Here is a 23,745-nt window from a genome sequence, read left to right as displayed (position 1 = left end):
GAAAGGTGATCTCATCACACAGAGCCAGGGCTGGGGGAAGGGATGGGCAGGGGGTCACTGCCTTCTCCTGCTACAGTCCCTTCCCCTACATTCACAGGGCCTCTTGGGAGAATGGGGTCCTGGGTTCCAGCTCCCAGAGCCTAAAGACAATAGAAGCTAAAGGTTGGGCCCCTTTGCAAGACACCACCCCACCCCATCCTACAATTCTCCAGGTTTGTAGGAATCAGACCAGTTTGATCAAGAAGACACTGAGGGGCCAAAGCAACCCTTTCCCCCCAACTACCAGGCTCTTGGTCAACTGCCAGATTCTAGGACGGGACTCACCAGAGGTTTCCATATCCTACAACCAAGAAAGGGGGAGGCCTGGACCGGAATCCTCCTGGTGAAGTAACCCCAAATTTCTGGACTCCCGGGTTTTCAATTCTAGCAACTTGGTGGGGGGGAGGGGGCAGGGAGCGGAGAGCCGGTGCCGGTCCTCCATCGGATTAGGCTGACTGGGAGCACTCTGTACCTCAACTCCTGAGTCCCAAATCCAGCTGGCTGGAACCCAGGCACCCCATGGCCCCGGAAGGCGAGGGGGAATCCCAGTTGGCCAGATGCCAGAGGTGTCTCCTCTGCCTTTAGACCCCAAAGCCTCCTCCCTGAATTGGTGAGGGAGACCCCACACACATATTCAGACTCCCTCCGCCCTCCGGAGGTGATTCCTTTCCTCATTAGGAAATTCTCCGCTCCCTTTTTCCGACTCCTTTTCCGAGCGTTTACGTTGTACATCTGGAAAGGAGGCGGGAGGAAGTAGGGGGAAGCAGAGAGAAGGAGGGGGAAGAGCCCAAACCAGCCCAGTCTGACCCAGTGCAGACAACCGGCCTCCAGCTGGGGCTGGGGCGAGGGAAGTGGAGAGGTGCGTCCCCCCCCACGCCCCTTCGGGGTGGGGGGCGCGGGCTCAGCGTTCCAGGGACCCAGGAATGCCCCCCCGCCCGCCCCCCCGGCAGGCGGGGGGAGGGCTCAGCCGGGAGTTTGGCAAACTCCTCCCCGCGTTGAGTCATTCGCCTCTGGGAGGTTTAGGAAGCGGCTCCGGGTCGGTGGCCCCAGGACAGGGAAGAGCGGGTGCTATGGGGAGCCGGACGCCAGGGTCCCCTCTCCTCGCCGTGCAGCTGCGCTGGGGCCCCCGGCGCCGATCCCGGCTGCTGCCGCTGCTGCTGCTGCTGCTGCTGCCGCCGCCGCCCAGGGTCGGGGGCTTCAACTTAGACGCGGAGGCCCCAGCAGTGCTCTCTGGGCCCCCGGGCTCCTTCTTCGGCTTCTCGGTGGAGTTTTACCGGCCGGGGACAGACGGGTGAGTTGAGGAGGGTTGGCGGCGGGCTGGCGGGTCGGGGGTGCGCGCCTGGAGACAGGGGGCGCGGCTGGAGTCTGGAGGGGACCAAGACTTGAGTTTGGGAGGCGGAGTTTGGAAGGACTAGGGTTGGAGTTGGGGGCCCTCGCCGGAGTTGGGGGCCCGCGCTGGAGTAGGGAGGGGACAGTGGCCGGCGTGGAGGGTGGCCAGGAGTTTGAGAGCGATCAGCAGGGAGACGTGTGGGGTGGGGAGAGGACACGAAGCTGCAAGCTGGAGAAGTCTGGGCCGGGGTCTTGGGGCCAAGAGAGAGGAGGGCGCGGGAATGGAGAGCAGAGGGTCTCTGGTTGAGATCCGAGAGCTGCCGGGACTGGAGGCGGATGGGGACGGAGAGGGGCACGGAGGCCAGGGTGGGCTTTTTGGAGCACTGGGGAACCCCGGGACCCCTGAGGGCCATTGTGCGGAGAGAGAACGGGTCGAAGCAGATGAGCTGTGTGTAGTAAGAAGGGAGTCGGAGGCTGAAGGGGTCCGGAGGTTAAATGGGGGCCAGCCTCATCCTCCCCTCCCCCCTCAACTCAGACTGGGAAAGACTCGGGAGGGGGACGGCGGCTCCCTCCCCTTTCTCCTCGGTCTCCTACTCCGCCCGCCACCCCCAATCTCTGTTCAGAAGAGGGGATCCGGGAAGTTGGGGAGAGTCCTGGGACCCTGGTCCTGGGGGGCGCCGGGGCTGGGGGCTGGCTCAGCCAAGGGCGGGGGCTCGGATGTGTCGGGAGGGGTGTGTGTGCGCCCGTGAAGGGGGGTGGGCGGTTTCCCTCTTCCTCTAGCTCTTGGGAGGAAGAGAAAAACTGATTTCCTGTAGCTTGTCGGCTAGAGCTGAACTGAGACCGGGACTTCTGGGGTCGGGGTCGGAAGCTGGGGAGACGCGGGCTCGCAGGGCCCAAGAGCGTCAGAACACAGGACCTCAGAGACCGGGGAAGTCTCAAAGGAGGATCCCCATTCCCAGCTCAGCAGGGTGACAAGCAGAGCGGACCCTGTGTGCCAGGAAAATGGGGAGCCCACGGGCTTGGGGGAACGAGCTAGGCAACATTAGAACAAGGGTGTTTGTTTAAATGTGGGGGGGGAAGTAAGAGGGGAAGGAAGCTGCTCCTGGGGTGGGACGGGGACTCCCAGGTGCCAGATGCCTGACTCCACGATGTCTGGAAGAATCCTCTTTCTACATCTCCGGGCTCTGAGATTGCCACTGCTCCCCACCATCGCCACCAGCACAACAACCCCTAGTCTCCAGCTTTGATCGGACCTCTGTCAGAGGTGGGCTGTCCCTACACACGACACAGTTAACTGATCTCTACTCATTTCCTTTAGTTTCTGGAGAAAAGGGGTTAATCTAGGTAATTCACTTGGGGTATGGGGCAGATTTCTCCTTTGTCTGGAGGATGGTTAGGCCCCAGCTGTTGGTTCTGGGCTATTCAAGGTCCCCACCCAGCCCCCACCCCACCCCCCTGGCCTCCTGCCCAAACCCCATTGCATCACCCTGGCCTGGAGCTTCTGCCAGGCCCGGCCTCCCCCAGGCCCCTTGCGACTGCTTACCACAAACCTAACGGGGTAGAGAAGGGGGAGGGAGGGAGGGGAGGGGATCCTCCCCCACAATAGGGTATCCAGTTATCTGGCTCTTAACCTTCCTCTTATCCCACCCCTACTCCCCCCCAACAAGAGTGTCATCTCCCTTTTAAAACACTCCTCCGAAACATCTGGACTTTCACACACTCCCAGTTGGTTCCCTAGGTATCTGTCTGGCCCCTGGCCTGATCCTAAAGTCCCAAAAGCCCTTTTCTAAAGCAGGACCTAGCAGTCTCATTCCCTCCCCCTCCCCTTCTGCTCATCTCTTCTCCCAAGAGAACCCAGGTGTCCAGCTTGCGCACCTCCCCCTCTCATTTTCTCTCTACAAAGCACTCTTAGAATAGGACTCGGAACATTCCACCTCCCCAGTGACCTCCCTCCCCACCAGAGCTGGGACTTCAACCCCTCCTACCTGCGGGGGACAAACATAGCCCCTCACCTGGGGCCTTTGCTGGAGAGGGAGGGCCTCAGTGTTCTTGGCCCCCCTTCATCACCTCTCACTGTGGAAACTGAAACAGCATCAGAGGGCAGGGTAAGCACTAGAGAGGTTACACGGTAGGAAAGGGGCAGGCTTTAAGTCAGGCCAAGCTGGGTGTGCGTCCTGGCCCCACCACTTACTTGTTCTTTGTGTGACCTGGGCTGAGTTACTTAAGACTTAAATCCTGGAGCCTGGTCTTCTCATGAAAATCAGACACCTAACTTATAAGGTTGTTCTGAGGACTAAACGAGACAATATATATATAAAGCACCTGGTCCTTGGAGGGTGATGAATACATGGAGGCGTGACCTTTATGAGGTAGCTATTTTCTGTTTCTGGTTCTCTCTTCCCTGGACACCACCTAGTTCTTTGTCTAAGATTTTCACTATTTCTTACTTGCTTTTAATATTTGCTTATGGCAGTGATAGTAATAATAGTGCCTCACATTCCTTAGCACTTTCATATCAATTCTTCTGTTGGATCATTACAAAAATCCTTGCCTTAGACAGACGAAGCATTATTGCTCCCATTTTATGCGTGTATATGAACTGAAGCTTCAGGAATCATAGAAGTTTAGAACTAGAAGTTTGTTTAGGGACCATTCAAGGGCAACCCATCATTTTATGTGTAGAGAATTCAAGTCTTGGAGAGGGGAGGTGACTTGACCCAAGACATGCGCTTGAAAGGTACACCAGCCTTAGCCCAGCTCCTTCCCCTTGTGGAGCTGCCACAAGTGGAGGCAACTCTTCCTTCCCAGCCAGCCAGGCATTTCCCTCGAGACTACACTGGGGGACCCAGAACCAGGTGTCTCCTCTGGCCTGGCCAGGGCTGCCGTAGAACCTGCAGGAGCTGGGTCCGGTCCACTTGCTACTCTCCACCCCCGACCTTGTCAGGCCAACAGAGTCAAACAGTAACCATGTATTGAACAGGAACTTGGTTAATCAGAAGCCTGGCTGGGGAGATAGTGGCGAGGAGAGGAGGGAACAAATTGGCAACGGGGTAGACCAGAACAGTGGCCTAGGTATCGGGATTCCTGGCTTCTGGTTCTTAGGTTGAGAAGGATTCTGAGTGACCCAGGACATGTGACTTAATTTCTTTGGGACTTAGTTTCCCCATCTGTACAATGAGGACATGGGACTAGGTCAGCAGTATTTTTTGTTACCGTTTTTTATTTTCTTCCTTCCCTTCTTCCTTTCTTTCTTCCTTCCTTTCCTTCTTTCTTCCTTCCTTCCTTCCTTTCTTTCTTTCAATTCAAATGATATCTTACCAGGGCATTCTATATAAAACAGAGAAAAGAGGTTGCTCTGAAAGAAGATGGAGAGGAGTGTCAGGACCAAACTGGCCTCTGCTTACTCCGTGTGGCAGCCCTGAGGCATCTACAAGAAAGTCTTCAAACCATGGTGCTGAGGCAGCCTGTGTCTCCAAGAAGCAGCTCTAGAACATCAGAGTTCTGAGGCTTCAAAATAAATTATGGCAATTATTTCTTCCCTTGGTCTCTATATTTTGGAAGAGTTTATCTGCCAAGCTGCATTTAGGAAGGAATAATTAATTCCTTTTTCCTGTTTTTTTTTTTATCAACCAAGAATTAGAACAAGAAGACATTTGTAGCTGCCAATCAGAGCTTCTGACCAATATGAGATAACTAGGTTCCCCACAGGAGTTGGTATAATTCCGGCCCAAAGCAAATACACTTGAGGTTTTAATTAGCCTGGGCTGCCTTATCAGGTAAACGCATGATTTCCGTTAGGCTCTCCGAAACATTGAAAAGAGCCCAAGGACCCTCCATTGTTACCTTCTTGGACCCCTAGTAGGACCCAACTGCTGCAGGATTTAGGAAGCAGGAACTAGGAGTGGGAGAATAAGGATAAGCTATGTGACGTGCCACCCCTGACACTGGGCGCCTCTCTTGGCACATGGGGGAGGGCACTATTTACTGGACTGACTGGGAGGAGCTGGGAAGGAAGGGCCACTGCATCCTCAGGTATAAGCCATGGGCGGCACGGGGCAAGTCTGGGTCGGGATCTGTGTCCCTTGCCTGTACCCCAGATCGCCTGAACCTTCACGCAGCCACAGCATATGCCCCTGGTCCACAAGTTTGTGGACTTTCTAAGCCTTGTAAGGCCTCTCTCTCACCTTCCCGCCCTGCCAGACTCCAAGCTTCTTCCTCAGGCCATTCCAGGAGCACTCAGGCTCAGCTCCCCGCCACGGAGTGGTGGGAAAATTGGGGGTGAGAGCAGGGTCCCTTGGCCAAGCCCCTATGCCCTCCTGGAAGAGTATCGGAGCTCCGGAAGACTTTGAGATAACCTGTTCAACCTCTTCACCCAGAGGAAGAGGGAGAGGGTATTCCCAAGTCCACACTGAGCTAGTGCCTGACCCAGAACCCCTGTACCACTGCTGTTTTCTGCGGCTGCCTCTGCTACAGAGGGTTGCACCCCTCTCTCCTCCCCCAGCCCTGGGGCAATGCAATCTCTCCCCACCACCAACCTCACCTACTAGGCCTGGCAGCCAACCAGGTCACTGTGCCTCCGAGTAGCCAGCTCCCACCCCCCTACTGAATGTACTGCCTGAGTGAGAGGGGTGGGGCCCAGCAGGCGGGCGGGTGGGAGACAAACGGCGAAGTGAGAGGTTGGAAACAGACAGGAAGCCACAGGCAGTAAACATTTCCTGTCCCCAGGGTAACCGAGGCTGGCACCCCACCCCCCATCACTCCAGGAACTCTCACTCCAGGCCTCCCCTCTATCCGTCTTGACCCTTTCTTCTCCCATCCTCATCCTCTGGCCCTGCTAGACCACCCTCACTCTGCTTCAGTTCCTTGGAGCTGCTCCCTCTGGTGTTCCCATTCCTATTCCTCTTGGACCACCCCCCTCACCCCTCCCCTACTCGATGTATCTCTTGTCACCCGCCCTGTCTCCCATCCCGTCACACACACCCCCGCTTTTGTGACCTCTACCATAATCCCCGACCTGGGGACTCCTGGTAAGAAAGGCTAATGAAGGGATCCAAATATCGGGAAAAGGGTGGGTGTTGGGAGTGCTGAAAGCTGAAAGGGGCCAGAAACCAACAGAGATAGAGAAGCCCAAGATCTGAGATCAGAGAGAGAGAGAGGTCCCTAAAACCAAAACCCAGAGAGCAAGCAGTCATAGGGGCAGAGGGACAGATGGAGAAGCAGTGCCAGAGTCAGATATGGGAGGTGAGCAGAGGCCAAGGCTGGCGGCTGGCAGGGACACTGGTTCGGTTGCCCCGGCTGCCAGATGCAGTCCTCATGGGAGACTCTGGAGGAGAAAGCCCAGAAGGCTGACAGCTGCGCAGAGGTCTTGGAGGCAAGGGACCCAGGAATGATAGAGGCAGAGCCAGAGGCAGGAAAATTGTCCAGGACCTTAGCTGTCACCACCCCATTACATAGGACCCCCAGCAAAGGCAACCTTCTCCTCGTCGTCTCAGGGGGAACGAGGCACGGTGTCCAAAACTAAGACCCAGTAGAGCAGGATCTGAATTCAGACTCCGAGCAATGGTGTATGGGAAAGGGGTTCAGAGGCTGCGACAGAGACCCAGCCAGGCTGGGGAGGTCCCACCAGAGCCCAGGGTGAGGGCAGGTCCAGGCCCAGGCCCCGGGGAACAATCTGCTTTCACCATTCTCCAGCTCCTCTCTCCACTTCTACTGCCTGGTTTCCAAGACTCACATTTTCCTCCTACACGCCCCAGGGCTGGGCAGCTGGGCAGCTGGACGCCTGGGTTTTGCCCAGAGAAGGCTTTGGCTTGGGAGGAGAGGGTATAGGCTAGGTAAGAGGACCCTGGGGTTCTAGGGCTGCACCTCCAGTCTTGGCAGGTCCATAGGGAGATAGAGAAGCTCTGGGCCCCGGCCTCTTCCCAGAACTGACTCTGGTTTCCTCCTTCTAATGACAGGGGAAGGTAGGAGGGGAGAGAGTGGGGGGAGGCGGGAGAGCTGTGTTAGTGACGCGGCACATGGGGACCGCCTGACTCCGGCCCTGTGCCTCTGGCATCCGTGGCATCTTCTGAGATATAAATACAACCCGGGGGGCATCTGTGCCACGCCCACCCAGACCCTGGCCCAGAGGCCTGGGTCCTTCCCGCCTGGGGAGACTGGAGAAGAGCTAGGAGCCCCCCCTGAGCTGCCTCTCCTTTCCCCTCCGCAGGGTCAGCGTGCTGGTGGGAGCGCCCAAGGCTAACACCAGCCAGCCGGGAGTGCTGCAGGGCGGTGCCGTCTACCTCTGTCCCTGGGGCACCAGCCCGGCACAGTGCACCCCCATTGAATTTGACAGCAAAGGTAAACCCCCTTCGTAGGTCGGGGAGGTTCAGGGAGGGACTAAGGGGTGGGGCTGAGGCTAGGGGGCGGGGCCCGGGCGGGGTCTGGAGCGAGAGGCGGAGCCTGACCAGTTCCAGGGCCACGTGCTCTGAGGCTCTGGGGCTCCAGCTCCGTGCAGCGGTGCAGCGGCTCCCCGTGGCACTCACACCACGTTCCCAATCCAGCCCAGCCCAAGGAGGGCGGGCATGATTCAGAAACATGTGGCTCTCATTTTCCTTGAATCACCCACAACTCAGGGAGGCCAGGGCAGTAACACAGACAAAGACAGGGAGAGTCACAGAGCCTATTCAGATTCATTTAACTAAGCACTGACTAAGTGATAATGCGTGCCAGGCTCTGTGCTGGTACTGCAGGGGATTGAAACATGATTAAGCCCCCGCCCTCAAGGAGCTTAAGGTCCGGAGTAGATGCAGAGAGGGATGGAAGGAGACAGGCTGGAAACAATAATAACAGCTAACGCTTCAAGAGCACTTGCTATATACTGGGCACTGTTGTAAGCACTTTACATATATTAACGCACTTAATCCTTTCAACGATGGCGCGAGGTGTTATTATCCCCATTTTATAGGTGAGGAAATGGGTTAAGTAACTTGACTAAGGTCACACGGCTAGTAAAAGGTGGAGCGAGGACATGAACTTGAGCAGTGTGGCTCGAGATAAACTGGGGTGAGGGGACAAAAGAGGAGAGCATCAAAAGATGGAGACAGTGGGGGAGGGGTGGTGTAAGAGCACAAAACTGACCGATTTTTTTTTTAAACCTGGAAGACAGATGAGAAGCAGAGGAATAAAAAAAGCTGTCCCATAGAGGCAGAGAGGGTTTGGAAGGAGAGAGACAGCACGCACACACGCAGACACAAGGGGCAGAGATTCAGTGATGTGAGAACGGTCAAGGACATAGAACACCTGCTGCTAGAGACACAGGCCCAGGTACAGACAGAGAAGTGCAGCCAGAGGGTAGCCCTCTCAGGAAATAGCCGTTCTTCCCCACCTCACCACAAGCATCCTTGTTCCAGCTGGGTGAGGAGGCAGGCGGACCAGGGGAGTGCAACTCTAGAAAGCCCAGGTTCTGTGTGTGTGTGTGCGTGTGCACATGTGTGCACATGGGCTTGTGTGCACGCGTGCAGGGGAAGGTGAGTCAGGCTACAACAAGCAGACTGTAAGGACCTTCCCCACTCCCCCTTCCATGAGTCATGGGCTCAGGGCTTGCAAGTGCTTGGGTGCCCCCAGGCTGAGGGCACGGCTGCTCTAGGGCTCAGCTGCCCGCAGCTGGCACGACTCCCCTTTCTCACTTCCCCAAGGCTCTCGGATCCTGGAGTCCTCGCCGCCGTCCAGCCTCGAGGGAGAGGAGCCTGTAGAGTACAAGTCCCTGCAGTGGTTCGGAGCGACGGTGCGAGCCCATGGCTCCTCCATCTTGGTGAGGGCCAGCAGGCTGAGGGGCGTGGTGGGCAGGAGGGGCAATGGTTGCGGTTAGCGGAGCACAGTGGGGGAGGCGGGGAAGAGGGGTCCTGTTGGACTAAACCTGGAACCCCCTCCTCCTGGGCCCTCCCAGGCCTGTGCTCCCCTCTACAGCTGGCGCACCGAGAAGGAGCCGCTGAGCGATCCCGTGGGCACCTGCTACCTCTCCACAGACAACTTCACCCGGATTCTGGAGTATGCGCCCTGCCGCTCAGGTAGGGCAAGAGGGGGGTGCGAGCCCTGAGTCTGCCTTCTCTGTGAATCCCCCACGGTCCCCCACCCCCCATCAGCCTTGATGCTCACTGTCTGGTCCAGAGAGGTCCTTTCTCTGCCCCCTCTCCCCTCTCCTTCCCCAAGCTCTCTGCTCTTTCCTGCCTGACCCATCTGTGTGGAGCTCCTTCCCACCACCTTCTCCCCTTGCAGATTTCAGCCGGGCAGCAGGGCAGGGTTACTGCCAAGGGGGCTTCAGTGCCGAGTTCACCAAGGTGAGGGGGGATCTGGGAGGAGAGTGGCTGTGGGTGCTGGATGCAGGGGAATCAGGACCAGATGTGGACTCACCTCCTTCCCCCCACAGACTGGGCGTGTGGTCCTGGGCGGACCAGGGAGCTATTTCTGGCAAGGTAAGCCCTTCCTCCTCTATCCCTGCGTCCGTCTCCCGCACCTGGCCTCTCATCCCTCTCCCAGCCCGAGATCACCATCCTTCCTTCCTCTGCCCCCGTCCCAATTCTCCTCTCCCTTTCCTGAAACTTACCCATCCTCTCCCACCACCCTCCACAAGCTTCCCCTCCTTGAACCAGACTTCTGAAATCCTACCCAGTTAGCCCCCAGCGCCCCCATCCCTGCCACCTCCTCCTCCAGCCATCCCCTCCTCATCCCCTTCCCCAGGCCAGATCCTGTCCGCCACCCAGGAGCAGATTGCAGAATCCTATTACCCCGGGTACCTGATCAACCCAGTTCGGGGGCAGCTGCAGACTCGCCAGGCCAGTTCCATTTACGATGACAGCTACCTGGGTGAGCAAGCAAACGGGGTGGGAGCTGCAGGGGGAGAACATCAGGGGCCCCTGTCCTCGCTCACACACCCCCCCACCCCGCCTCCCTTCTCCCACCCAGGCATCCCCAGCCTCCTGCCCTATGTATCATGTGCAGGCTGACTATGAAGGCCCAGTAGGGGGGGGGAAGGGATTGAGGATGGGCCAGGGCAGAGGGGTCCCCAAAGCAGGAATCCTAATATCCGCCCACCCTGTCTCCTAGGATACTCTGTGGCTGTAGGTGAATTCAGTGGTGATGACACAGAAGGTGAGTGTGTCCCCAGGCTGGGGCCAAGGGAGGGGGCAGATGGAGACCCAGGACCCGGAGCCACAGGGACTGAGACACTTACCATTTTTGTCTGACTCCCCTTTCCCTGCCCTTAGCCTACAACTTTCTCTTCCCTCTACAGACTTCGTTGCTGGCGTGCCCAAAGGGAACCTCACCTATGGTTACGTAAGGCCCAGCCTGACTCTCCCTCCCTCCTCTGCTCTCCCGTCCCCTGGCTAATCACAAAGAACCATGCATGGCAGTTTGGGAGGGTGAAAAGAGTGGATCAGAACACGGGCTCTTGGGTCAGACCAGTGTTTGAGTTCTGGCACTCACTCTGGATGAATCAATCTGTGATTTATTCCTACCCCATTTCATTCCATAAAAACCTTGAGTCTGCTTAACCTCTCTGAGCCTCGTTCTTCTCTTTATAATGGGATAATAATAGTTCTGACCTCACAAGGCTCTTGTAAGGATGAAGTGAGATAATGCACGTGAAAGTACTTAGTGAACTGTGAGGCAGTGTACAACTGTAGCTGTTATTATTAGACCATGGCGAGTGCTTTAAAAAGGATATAGATAAGAAGGCTATAGGAGTCCATTCAATTACCAACATTTATTAGGGCAAGGTAAGAGATAAGAAGATGAATAAGACATCATACCCCATCTTGTAAGGTGCTTCTAATCAAGTATGTAAGATAAGACACACATGTGATTGTAATCTAAGGTGCAGCTCCTATTCACGAGCCCCTCAGTGCATCGGGCACTGTCCACTCATGATTTCTATTCTTCACAACAAGCTTATCAGGGGAGATATTACCATTCACATTTTACACATGAGAAAGCTGAGGCTCAAAGAGACCAAGTAAGTTGTTTAAGATCACCCAGTTAGTAAGTGGCTGGATAGAGATTTAAAACCAGACCTGTCTTATTCCAAAGTCAGCATTCTCTCTGCACTAGGATAAATTTCAGAAAAGTGGTTAAGATGATATAGCAGTTTAGAGGGAAGAATAACCTCTTTTCTAGGGCAGGGATGGATCAGAAAAGGTCCTATGAAAGATCAGTGGAGATGAGGAAAGAGAGCATCCTAGGCGGGAGCATGAGAAAAGGCATAGAAGGAAAGGAAAAAAATTCAGGCCAGTTCAGCATGGGCTGATTGGGGACGAGGAGACTAAAGAGAGGTTGGGCAAAAACAGATAGGTTGGGGCCAGATTCTCCAGGGCCTCAGAGGACCAGCCAAGAAGCTGAGACTGGGCCATGGCTTCAGGGAACCACCACGGATTTCCAAGCCAGCCGTGTCCCTCCTAGACCGGCTCTAGGGCGATCGGTCCCGCTGCCATGGAGGAAGGGTGCTGAGGGGAAGGGAGAGCCCGAGGCAGGGGGAGGCCAGGGGGCTCTCCAGCAGTCCTGGGGGAGGACTCACACCAGAGGAACAGCAGCAAGACTGGGGAAGAGAACAGGGAGTCGAGAGACTCAGGGGACCGGAAGGGCCCATCACTAAGGGGGCATGTGGGGGGAGACGTGAGTGTTTGTGATTTGGGAGGGCTGGTGGATGAGGCCTCAGTCATTCAGCTAATAATTATTGAGTGTCAGCTGCTCACCAAGGACTACTTTAGGCTCTGGGGAGAAAGCAAAAAACAAAACAAAGCTCCTGCCCTCACTTATCTGACATTCTAGTAGGTAGACAGGCACAACAGACAGATAAGTACGAAATCTGTCAGTAGTAGTTGATAAGTGACGTGGAGGAAAATAATGAAGTCGCCCTGGGATGGAGCTACCCAATATAGAGATGGGAATGTGAGGCAAAGCAAAGGAGGGAATTAGGAGACAAGTGGTCTATGTCTCCAAGGAATGCCTGCCCCTTGGTATCCTGGGCATATACCTGGGTATATCCTGGGCATATCCTTGGGATGGGTATCCTGGGTATCCTGGGCATATCCTTGTCCTCTATCCATGGGGTGGTCTGGGAGTCTGGGACCAATGGATGTATCTCCTCGTCCCCAGGTCACCATCCTTAATGGCTCAGACATCCGGTCCCTCTACAACTTCTCAGGGGAACAGGTGAGGACACCCCCCCCACACACACACAACCCAGCTTGGCCCTCTGCCAACCAAGCCCCCGCCCTGAGCCAATAAGCTCAGCCCAACTTCTCAGGCTCCCTGGAGTCCCTGATTTCCCCCCATAGCCCTTGTTGATTGACCCCCTAGTTCTGACCCACTGCTGCCCTTCTGTCCCTCCCAGATGGCCTCCTACTTTGGCTATGCAGTGGCTGCCACAGACGTCAATGGGGACGGGTGAGTAGTGGGAAAGGGGCACAGCACAGGACGAGGAGTAGGGGTGGGACAGAAAAATGCAAGGAGAGTTTTTCTCTGGATTCTCCTCCTCCTGCCTGCATTCCCTAGGCTCAGGGGCAAAGAGAGAGCTGAGAGCCAAAGACCAGAAGACCTCAGGTCTCTCACTTGAGTGGGAAGGAGCCCAGGATCCAAGATGCCTGGGATTTCCTGGCACTGGGATTGAGGAGGGTACGTGGCAAGGCAGGGTCTCAGGATGGCTGGGTTTCCCCTACCCTCAGGCTGGACGACTTGCTGGTAGGGGCGCCCCTGCTCATGGAGCGGACAGCCGACGGGCGGCCGCAGGAGGTGGGCAGGGTCTACATCTACCTGCAGCGCCCGGCCGGCATGGAGCCCATGCCCACCCTTACCCTCACTGGCCATGATGAGTTTGGTCGATTCGGCAGTTCCCTGACCCCCCTGGGGGACCTGGACCAGGATGGCTACAATGGTAAGCACCATGGGCTCAAGTTGCTGAGGAGGAGTGGGGGCCTGAGTCAGAGGGCATTTGGGGAGAGATGGCTGTCAGATAAGATACCCAAGACCCCCAGTGACTTCTCCAGGAGGTGTGTAGATTTTAATCCCAATGTCTGGATCTCGGGGCTTGAAGAGATTAGAATACTGGGAATGACAGATGGGGAAAATAGGATCCTGGGTCCTGGGGTCTGATGGTAGAGATTTGAACTCCTGGATTCCTGGCCTGCTGACTGCTGTGTGTTGTGTGTCTTGCAGATGTAGCCATTGGGGCTGCCTTTGGTGGGGAGAACCAGCAGGGAGTGGTGTTTGTATTCCCTGGGGGCCCAGGGGGCCTGGCCTCTAAGCCTTCCCAGGTTCTGCTGCCCCTGTGGGCAGCTGGCCACACGCCGGACTTCTTTGGCTCCGCCCTTCGAGGAGGCCAAGACCTGGATGGCAACGGATACCCTGGTGAGTTGTGCCAGCGGCCCCTTTCACCTTAGAATTCCCTGGTCACAGAACCCCAGCCCCTCTAATGCACTTTCCTAAGCTCCTGGGTGCAGTTCTAGGATGATGCCACCAGATGGCGGTGTCCCCTCACTTCGGCCTCGAACAATGCAACTAGAAAGGGTTGGGAAGGATTCTGATTTGGGGCTTGCTGTAAGGGGTAGTTTCTTGACTTCTTGCAGATCTGATTGTGGGGTCCTTTGGTGTAGACAAGGCTGTGGTGTACAGGTATGAACTTGGGCAGGGGGCAGCCTGGGAGACGTGGGAACTGGGGGATTTCTCAACAGGGCTGAGTTTGGGGAAGTGTACAAACTGGGATCCTGGGGCTTGGGCATCAGCTTCCTGTGCCCAGTTTCCTGAGGAGTCTTAGTTCTTTGACCCCACATCCACTCTTGGCAGGGGTCGCCCCATCGTGTCTGCCAGTGCCTCCCTCACCATCTTTCCCGCCATGTTCAACCCAGAGGAGCATAGCTGCAGCTTGGAGGGGAACCCTGCGGCTTGGTGAGTGCGGTGCCCAGGAGACTGTGGGGATGGAGTCTGGGGGTGCTTCATCTGTACCTGGAAGTGGGGAGGGAGACCAGGTCTTTGGAAGTGGACAAATGGGGCTGTCCCAGTCTGGGTCTGTCTGGGAGGCAGGTAGGGAATAGGATGCCTGTTCCAGTTGGATACACCAGCTTTCCCTTTGGTCTTCCCCCAGCATCAATCTCAGCTTCTGCCTCAATGCTTCTGGAAAACACGTTCCTGACTCCATCGGTGAGGGAGAGACTGCCTGAACCTTCCAGGGACTGGGATGGGGATGGAGGGGCTGGGGACTCGGGGACCTCTTATCTCTCTGGATAGATTAGGAGGGAGGGGCAGATGCTCCTTAACATACATGCCCGGCTGCAGGCTTCACGGTGGAGCTCCAGTTGGACTGGCAGAAGCAGAAGGGCGGAGCGCGGCGGGCCCTGTTCCTGGCATCCCGACAGGCCACCCTGACCCAGACCCTGCTCATCCAGAACGGGGCTCGGGAGGACTGCAGAGAGATGAAGATCTACCTCAGGGTATGGGCCCGAGGGCAGGGTATGGAACTGGGCTGGGAAGAGTGGCCACGTAGAACTGGGGGCCCCTCATGAAGGGAAAGAGACAAGGAGATTCCAGTGAAGGGCCTGGGACTTTGGGGGGCTGGGGAAGGGGGCCCTTCTGTTGGAGGAGCTGGGGACCAGGCTGCCTCTGAAGCAATGAGCATGGTCGAGTTTGGACACCTGAATTCTTGAGGGTCCTGAGTGGACACAGGGAGATGTGAGAGGATGAGGAGCAGGGCCACCAAGTCCCCTGTGTCCCCTGAATTTGTGAACCCTCTCCCCTGGCCCCAGAACGAGTCAGAGTTTCGAGACAAACTCTCCCCGATTCACATCGCTCTCAACTTCTCCCTGGACCCCCAAGCCCCTGTGGACAGCCACGGCCTTCGGCCCGTCCTACACTACCAGAGCAAGAGCCGCATAGAGGACAAGGTGAGGGCAGGGTGGGGAGACGGGCTGGGAGGAGAGGGGCCTGGGCCGCCAGGGGTGGGGCCCTGGAGGGGGGAGCCGACAGCTTAGGAGGGGGTCGCAACTCCCCCTCTCAAGGCTGCCCTGCTCCCCAGGCTCAGATCTTGCTGGACTGTGGAGAAGACAATATCTGTGTGCCAGACCTACAGCTGGAAGTGTTTGGGTAAGTGAAGGCTGACGTCAAGCTGGGGGGTTCCAGATGCCAAGGTCTCCTAGGAGAACATGTGGAGCTTGGAAGCACCTGGCATGTGAAAAAGTAGAATAGGAACATATTAGCTGGCTGTGTGACCCTGGGAAATTATGTAACTTCCTCATCTGTATAGTGGGAATAAGAGCATCTATTTCTCTGGCTTTGGGGAAGGATTAAATGAAATAATCTACATAAAGCATCTAGCCTAGTGCCTGCCATAGAGTTGGAACTCAGTAAACGGTGTCTATTATTATTATATCATTATTGTTGTGGCCCATTGTCTTGGTTTGCGGATTAATTCCCCAGTGTCCCTGACCCTGTGTGTCCCCTCCAGGGAGCAGAACCACGTGTACCTGGGCGACAAGAACTCTCTGAACCTCACTTTCCATGCCCAGAATGTGGGTGAGGGCGGCGCCTACGAGGCAGAGCTTCGCGTCACGGCCCCTCCGGAGGCTGAGTACTCAGGACTCGTCAGACACCCAGGGGTGAGAGGGGACTCTTAGGCAGGGCTTGGGAGGAGATCCTGCCAGAGGGACACCAGAGCCTTACCTGCACCCACCCCACCTCCAGAACTTCTCCAGCCTGAGCTGTGACTACTTTGCTGTGAACCAGAGCCGCCTGCTGGTGTGTGATCTGGGCAACCCCATGAAGGCGGGAGCCAGTGTAAGTCTGGGACAGGAGAGAGGACCCAAGGGAAAGCGACCGGCCCATCCTGAGCAGAGCTGTGGGATAGGGAAGGAGGGCTGCAATTGGGATTTGGCAGACGCGCAATCTAACAGCCCCCTTGTCCTCCCTCCCTGTCCTACAGCTCTGGGGTGGCCTTCGGTTCACAGTCCCGCACCTCAGGGACACGAAGAAAACCATCCAGTTTGACTTCCAGATCCTCAGGTAGGGAGTGGTTGGGGCCAGGCTGAGGCTGAGTTGGGGGCGGGGCCGAGCAGGGTGGGGCAGGGGTGGAGTCTGGTGCAGGTGAAATTCTTCCTGGCTGGGCTCCAGCACCACCTGAGTCTCTCCTCCATCCCACAGCAAGAATCTCAACAACTCGCAAAGCGAAGTGGTTTCCTTCCGGCTCTCCGTGGAAGCTCAGGCCCAGGTCTCCCTTAACGGGTCAGTGCCCGGGCAAAATGGGGCCTCTCTGGGAGGCAAGATGGACTTCTAGGAAAGGATGCATATGGGATGGGGTACCTTCCGCTGCCCTCTAAACCACCCTCCTCTTTAGTGTCTCCAAGCCCGAGGCAGTGCTATTCCCGGTGAGCGACTGGCATCCCCGAGACCAGCCGCAGGAAGAGGGGGACGTGGGCCCTGCCGTCCACCACGTCTATGAGGTGAGGAGGGACAGAGGCAGGGAGGCCCTGGTCCCCAGGTGGGCTACTGGGAGTGGAGGGCCGGACTAGAATGAATGACAGGGAAGGAGGAACTGTATGAGCGACAGATGGCTGGGACCAGCCTGAGGGATTGAGAGGAAGAGACGGGGAGTGGGGAGTGAGAGGTAAAGGCCTGGGCAGGATCAGTGTGAGAGACTGGCCAGTTGAGCAACTTAGAAGGGAAGGATGGGGACTTCCCTGGCGGTCCAGTGGTTAGGACTCCGCGCTTCCACTGCAGGGGGCACGGGTTCAATCCCTAGTTGGGGAACTAAGTTCCCGCAAAAAAAGAAAAAAAAAGGGGGGGGGAGGATGGAGCCACCTCCTCCAGGAGGGTTGGCTGGAGAGGATTTTGCCTCTGCCCATTGATTTCCTCCCTCACTCCTGAGATGGGAGACTCGCAGCAGGGAAGAGCGGGCCACCAGGACCTGGGTTTCAACAGGGCAGAATCACTCCCTCCCTTCCCACGATCACTGTGCCCTCCTCTCCCCAGCTCATCAACCTGGGCCCCAGCTCCATTAGCCGGGGCGTGCTGGAGCTCAGCTGTCCCCAGGCTCTGGAAGGTCAGCAGCTCCTCTACGTGACCCGGGTCACAGGACTCAGCAACTGCACCACCAGTCACCCCCCCAACACACAGGGCCTGGAGGTGAGGGGCCTGGAGACTGGCCTGGGGGTGAGGGGACCAAGTCGAGGGTGGTTGGGGAAGGTCGCCGGGAAACTGGAAGAGCCAAGTAGGATGTGCCAGAGCTAGGACTTAGGCCACTGGAAGGGGGTCCGAAGGCCCACAGACACCTTGAGACCCCGGGAGGGAAAAAGACTGTTTTATGTACTACACTTCTGTCTTTTTGCCTGAAGTATCCTTCCCTGACTTCTTGCCCTGGCGTACTCCTAGGGCCCAGCTCAGCACCATCACCTCTGGAAAGCCTTCCTCAGAGCCGCTCCCCTGGGCCCCAGTGCCTGTTTTAAAGTTCGTTTACACATAAACAACAATGCACTGAACCATGTTACAGGCTCAGGAAAGATCGCACCAAACAAAACTCACAAGGTCCCCACTCTCATGGAGTTTATGTTTTAGTGGAGGGTAATAGACAATAAAAATTAAAAAGAGAGAGAGAGAGAAACAGGTATTGAGAAGTGTTGAGAGTGCAGTGCTAAAATGCTAGGGCAGGGCAGGGCTGGGAGCCTGTTTGAGTCATCAGGGAAAACCTCTTGAGGAGGGAACAGGTGAATTGAGGCATGAAAGACAAGGGTGAACCTGTGTGTGAAGACTCGAGAAAGAGCATTCCAAGCAGAGGGGACAGCCAGTGCAAAGGCCCCAAGGCAGGCACGGGGCCCTAATTATTTATTGACATCTCCTCCCTTAACTGCAAGGATCAAAGTCTCACCCGTTTTCGGTATTCAGTGCTGAGGTCGGTACCATTGCCACAGGAGGTGGTCAGTTGTGTGTAGATGGAAGACCAGGGTCGAAGCTGCTCTGGACCCCAGATGCAGGCTGACTTAGAGGCTGTAATGAGTGAGAGAGGCAGCTAATGGTCCCTTTTCCTCTTCCAGTTGGATCCCGAGGGTTCCCCAGCACCACCGGCTGCAAAGACGGGATGCTCCGGGCCGGAGCCCTGCCTCCTCAGGGCCTCAGATCCTGGTAAGTCCTCTGGGAAAGATGGTCTGGGCCGAAGCGTTGAGTATCTATTTGCATCCTCAGAGCCACCAGCAGGGCGGAACGCCGCATTCAAGCCTCCGCTTTCTTCTCAGAAATGCCCGGAGGCCGAGTGTTTCAGGCTGCGCTGCGAGCTGGGGCCACTGCACCGGCAAGAGAGCCGAAGTCTGCTACTGCATTTCCGCGTCTGGGCCAAGACCTTCCTCCAGGTGAGGGAGCCTCACCTCAGTCCTGACCCCCGACCTTCGGGCCTGCCTGGACTGACGCTCGCTTTCCGCACTGCCCTAGCCACCCGCTTTGGTGACTGGGACCCAGGCAGCCGCGCTCCCCTCCCTCACCCTTGTTTGGACAGGGCTGTGTATCCTTGGCGCCACCTAGTGGCCGCACTGGGACCGACAGCTTCCCTTTCCTGGCCCATTCAGAGGAGGGAGGGCTGGAGGGAGACCAGCGGCAGAGAATGATAGAAAACAGAGACGGAAGACATATCCATCACAGAGAGGCAAGCAGACGTAGGAACAGTGAAGAGCAGTCATTTACTGAGTGCATCCTATAGGCCAGGCATCATCCTGGGTGCTTCACCCATATTCATGATTCCAAGACAATGCTTTTTCTATTGAACATGCTGTCATCTAATTATTATAACTATTCAGTTACACATTTATTACCTCATATAAGGAACACAGAGAGAGATTCAGAAGAGAATGAGTCCAAAATAGGGAAAGATCCTAACCAGAGCCAGACCATGGGGAGCCCAATAACCTCCTAGATACCATAAGAGGCCACCCTGAACACCTTTCCACCACCCACAGCGGGAACACCAGCCGTTTAGTCTGCAGTGTGAAGCTGTGTATGAAGCCCTGAAGATGCCCTACCGAATCCTGCCCCGGCAGCTTCCCCGAAAGGAACTGCAGGTGAGTCCCGGGCCAGAGGTCTGGGCCAAGGAAGATAGAGTGCTGGGCCTGGCGCTAGCACTGGGATGGGACGGGGGCTGGCCTGATTATGGTAATAAATATTGATTGAGCATCTACTGTGTGCCAGGCACTGTGCTAGGTCGTGGGAATACAATGATAAGCAAGATGGACAGGGCAGTGAGAAGACAGTGTGACAAGTGCCAGCATGTTTATGGGAACACATCATAAGGACACTTGAACACAGGCTTGCAGAGTCGGGAAAGGCTTCCTGGAAGAAGTGATGTTTAAGCAAAACCTGAAGGATAAATAAGATCTACTAGGCTAACCAGTCAGGAAAGGAATATTCTCTGGGGAGAGGGAATTAGCAGGTGTGAAAGCCCAAAAGTAAGAGACAATAATGCACATTTTAGGAATTTGAATTTTGAAGATCAGAATTCTGTTCGCCCAAGATGGAAGGGGAAACGTGGGTCTAGGTCCAGTGGCAAGTGGGAGCCAAGTGTAGGGTGGGAAGAACTAAAGGCTTTTCAGTGACCTCTCCTGACTTGCTCCCCAGGTGGCCACAGCCGTGCAGTGGATCAAGGCAGAGGGCAGCCACAGCGTCCCGCTGTGGATCATTATCCTAGCCATCCTCATTGGCCTCCTGCTCCTAGGTCTGCTCATCTATATCCTCTACAAGGTCAGCCGCACCCTACCTGACTTGGCCTCTCTCTCACCAGGTTCTGCCCTTGATGCAGCACAGTCCCAAGCATCTGCCTCCAGACCAATTCTCCAGCCACATGTCCCCACCTCTCCCTGGCCACATGCATCCCATCTGGACACGGCCTATAGGATCCTTTCCTTCATTCTACAGCCCCTAGCTTAGAAAAAGTTCTCTTGACTCAAGCTGATAAGTTTATTTATACTTTCAAAATCAGTGTTACTCACAAGTGGCCAGTATGTGGCATTTGTGCTGTCACTTCCTCCAGAAACCCATGGCAGCCAGCACTAATGGTTCATACCCTAGAAGTAGCCTCAGAATCCTTCTCAAGAGGCAGCCACTACTACGCAATGAGACTTAGAAATTGACTTCAAACCTATTTGCCATCTCTGGCTGAACTGGGGGCATTTTTACGGCACCAAAGCACCCCCAACCTTAGCCCTCTTAACCCACTGGACCTCTTGGAGAGGTAATCTTAACAGCCTGAATTTGGGCCACTTTTGCAAGATGGGGAGATTGCAAGCACTAGAGTCATCTTCATCCCCCCTTGGGATAAGATCTGCGGAGAAATGGGAACCAGAGTAACTCAGCTCTCCCTTCTTTTCCCCTCATTAGCTCGGATTCTTCAAACGCTCCCTCCCATACGGCACCGCCATGGAAAAAGCTCAGCTCAAGCCTCCAGCCACCTCTGATGCCTGACTCTTCCCGATCTCCCAGACTCCCAATCCTGAAGGTCCAGTCCCCCCACCCTCAGTCTACTGACAGGGAGGGGGCTGGGCGCTTCCTGAAGGTGCTGAGGGCCAGGGAGAAGCTCCTCTCCCCAGCCCAGAGACATACTTGAAGGGCCAGAGCCGGGAGGTGCGGAGCTGGGGATCCCCTCCCCCCATGCACTGTGAAGGACCCTCGTTTACACATGCCCTCCTCATGGATGGGGGAACTCAGATCCAGGGACAGAGGCCCCAGCCTCCCTGCAGCCTTTGCATTTTGGAGAGTTTCCTGAAAACAACTTGGAGCCAGAACTGGGGGATCCAATCCCAGTTCTCCGGCTCAGACGTGCCACCAGGACTTCCTGTCCAGCTCCAGCCTGCAAAGATCTGTCCTCAGCCCTGCCAGAAGCCCCCAGTTAAGAACCTGGAACCTGGGGAGCGAGACATGGCAGCTCTGGACAGCCCCCACCCCGGTGGGCCAACAAGGAACAGTAACCGTGGATGGTGCCCCAGGCCCCGCTCAGGACAGATCCCACACCAGGATCCACGCTGGCCCAGAACCAGCTGCAAGGGGAATCAGAACTCGAACAGGGCCAGATCGAACCTGGGGCCTGGGGTTGATCTGGGACCCAGACTCAGACATTGGTAACCTAACTAGGCAGATCCAGGACTACATTTGAGCCTGCTCCAGACCTGGGCCTGGAGGCCCAATCCACCTCTGACTCAGGAGAAGTCAGGAATTGCCCAGGACCCTGAAGGGGCCACGATGGCAACAGATCTGGAACCTTAACACTGGCCGGACACAGGCCCTACCAGTCCCCTGGAGAAAGGGGGAGCCCGCTGTCCCCGGCCTGCAGGATCTGTGTTCGGCCCGCCAGCTGCACTGACGCTGCCCCTCCTCTCCCTGCCCAACCCTCCCCTCACCTTGGCTCCGGACACCCGGGACTTATTTAAACTCTGTTGCAAGTGCAATAAACCCGGCCCGGTGCCCCCACTGACCAGAGCTGGAATCTGTCCTATCCCCACTCTTTCCAGAACTTTCCTGGAACCAGACCGCTTGGTGGGTAGGAAATGTTCGTGTTTCTTGCAACTTCTTTCCACTGGGAGCCAAGAGTATGACCCCCAGCAACTGTGGAACTAGTTTTGGGGTTCCCTTTTCTTAAGTGAAAGAGATGATGGAAGGGGTGAAAGAAGGGCTTGACTCCTGTGCTTATCACCCAGCCCCGCCAGATCTGGTCCCAACACCTCCGGGAGAGAAGGGAGCGGAATCCCTTCTCTTTGGGTTTGAGGGTTAGGGAAGAATACAAAGGGGGAGGTCCAAGTTGAAGGTGGGGGAGGATGGTCCAGAAGACTCACCTGGGCTTTCCTAAATCAGAATAATGAAATGGGTTGGGAGAAAAGGCCACAGAACTAAATCAGAAGAAAGCCAGTTGGGTTTTTGTTTTGTTTTCATTGCCCATTGTATTCTGGTGCGTAGAGGGAGTGTTAAAACAGTTTACATATAGTATCTCATTTAATTTGATAGAAATTAAATGTGTGAAGTAGGTACAATTAACCCCATTTACACAAGGGGAAATTGAGGTCCCGAGAAGTTATGTAACTTGCCCAAGGTCACAGACTCAAATTCAGCCTTTCCTGACTGTGAAAGCCCTCATTCTTAACCAACATGGCTTTGAGGTCTTTGAAGAGAAATCAGAGTGAGGGAACCCCTCAGGATCCTCTGTCTCCTCTAGGACTGTCCTAATATCCAGGAAGAGGACGGAGAGGAGTGCTGAAATGCTAGCGGGATTGTTAGAGGCAAAGATGTTCATGTCCTGCTAAACCAGAGTTCAGCCACCAGAGGGCAGCAGAGCCACAAATTCATGGGAATTTGGGGAGGGGAGGAAATGAGGTCCTCCTCACCTTTCTTCCCCCATCAACAGGGCTATTCTTATTAACTTAGGCTCCTGCCTATCAGTACCCGCGTGGTCTCAAAATTATCTCTCCTAGAAGGCCAAGCCTGCTCCAATCTGTGACTTCTTGATAATTCCGTAACTTGGGAACTTCTTCCCAGAACCCATAAATGAAGAGGGACTGACAGGCAGGGTGAGACCTGATGAGGCAAAGAGCCACGCAGTATTTCCAAGGATGACAGCTGTGGCATAACAAGGCACTGGGAATTCTCCAGGAAGGAAATCCCATACTTGCCCTCTCGGGGGATGGGTGGGAATGGCATCAGCCAAACTCCAGGAGCCAAATCTGAGATTTCTTATACTATTATGAGGAGGAAATGAGGAGGGGAAGTGGGCTGTGAGTACTGGGCTAGTATCCTGGGCATGTCTGTATAGTGCCTGTACCTTTGAGTCTCAGAGAGTGACAAGGTCTCTCCCGAGGATGCACAAAACAAGATAAGAATTCCTTGGGCTCAGCAATGCTGCAGATGTAACCCAGCACCAGCCTCTCTGTCCCTGAACTGTAATTCTCAGGCTCTGGTCTGTTTCCCCTTCCCAATCTCCCAGCCCCTCCAGAGCATGTCTGCCTCCCATCTTGAGACTTGAGTGATGCAAAGGGACAAGAGTGGAAGGGGAAGGCCTGAGTCCTAGCCTCGTCTGTGTCAGTGGAGATGGAAGGGAGGCCCTGGGAAGGGAACAGAGCAGCTGGGGGCACAGAAGGGGGAGGGGGCTCAAGAGAGGCAGCTGGCAGGCGGGAAGCTGATCTGGGGGTCTCAAGTTTCTTGACATCAATTAGAGCAGCCGGCCTGGGCTCATTAGTAGCCCAGGGTGCAGGGCTCATCAATAATGAATTCATCCCACACATTGTCCCCCTCCAGCTGCCTGCAAGGTCACCCCGCACTCCAACCAGCTGCCTCCCCTTGGTGAGCTAAGGAACCCCTCTTCTAAGACCTCCCTAACTCAGGGTCCCTGGGGGTAGA

General features: G+C 55.8%; 1 protein-coding gene across 1 annotated transcript; it reads left to right on the top strand.

Annotated features, from left to right (window-relative positions):
- The first annotated feature begins 1,033 nt into the window (after positions 1 to 1,033).
- ITGA5 (integrin subunit alpha 5) lies at positions 1,034 to 21,837 on the top strand. Its single transcript, XM_036865995.1, is given in 31 exon segments — positions 1,034 to 1,330; positions 7,574 to 7,704; positions 9,042 to 9,157; positions 9,293 to 9,413; positions 9,622 to 9,683; positions 9,773 to 9,818; positions 10,084 to 10,209; positions 10,450 to 10,494; positions 10,637 to 10,680; positions 12,499 to 12,555; positions 12,737 to 12,789; positions 13,068 to 13,276; positions 13,558 to 13,749; positions 13,968 to 14,013; positions 14,185 to 14,286; positions 14,483 to 14,538; positions 14,674 to 14,828; positions 15,141 to 15,278; positions 15,410 to 15,477; positions 15,839 to 15,989; positions 16,075 to 16,167; positions 16,313 to 16,392; positions 16,531 to 16,611; positions 16,724 to 16,829; positions 17,359 to 17,511; positions 18,417 to 18,434; positions 18,436 to 18,504; positions 18,615 to 18,728; positions 19,329 to 19,430; positions 19,984 to 20,106; positions 20,743 to 21,837. Coding segments are annotated over 31 exon segments (3,162 nt in total). The 5' UTR covers positions 1,034 to 1,109; the 3' UTR covers positions 20,827 to 21,837.
- The last annotated feature ends 1,908 nt before the right edge of the window (positions 21,838 to 23,745 follow it).

The sequence above is a fragment of the Balaenoptera musculus genome, chromosome 10, assembly GCF_009873245.2.
Source record: "Balaenoptera musculus isolate JJ_BM4_2016_0621 chromosome 10, mBalMus1.pri.v3, whole genome shotgun sequence".
Classification (NCBI taxonomy): Eukaryota; Metazoa; Chordata; class Mammalia; order Artiodactyla; family Balaenopteridae; genus Balaenoptera; species Balaenoptera musculus.
This window is presented reverse-complemented; position numbering and strand designations above follow the sequence as displayed.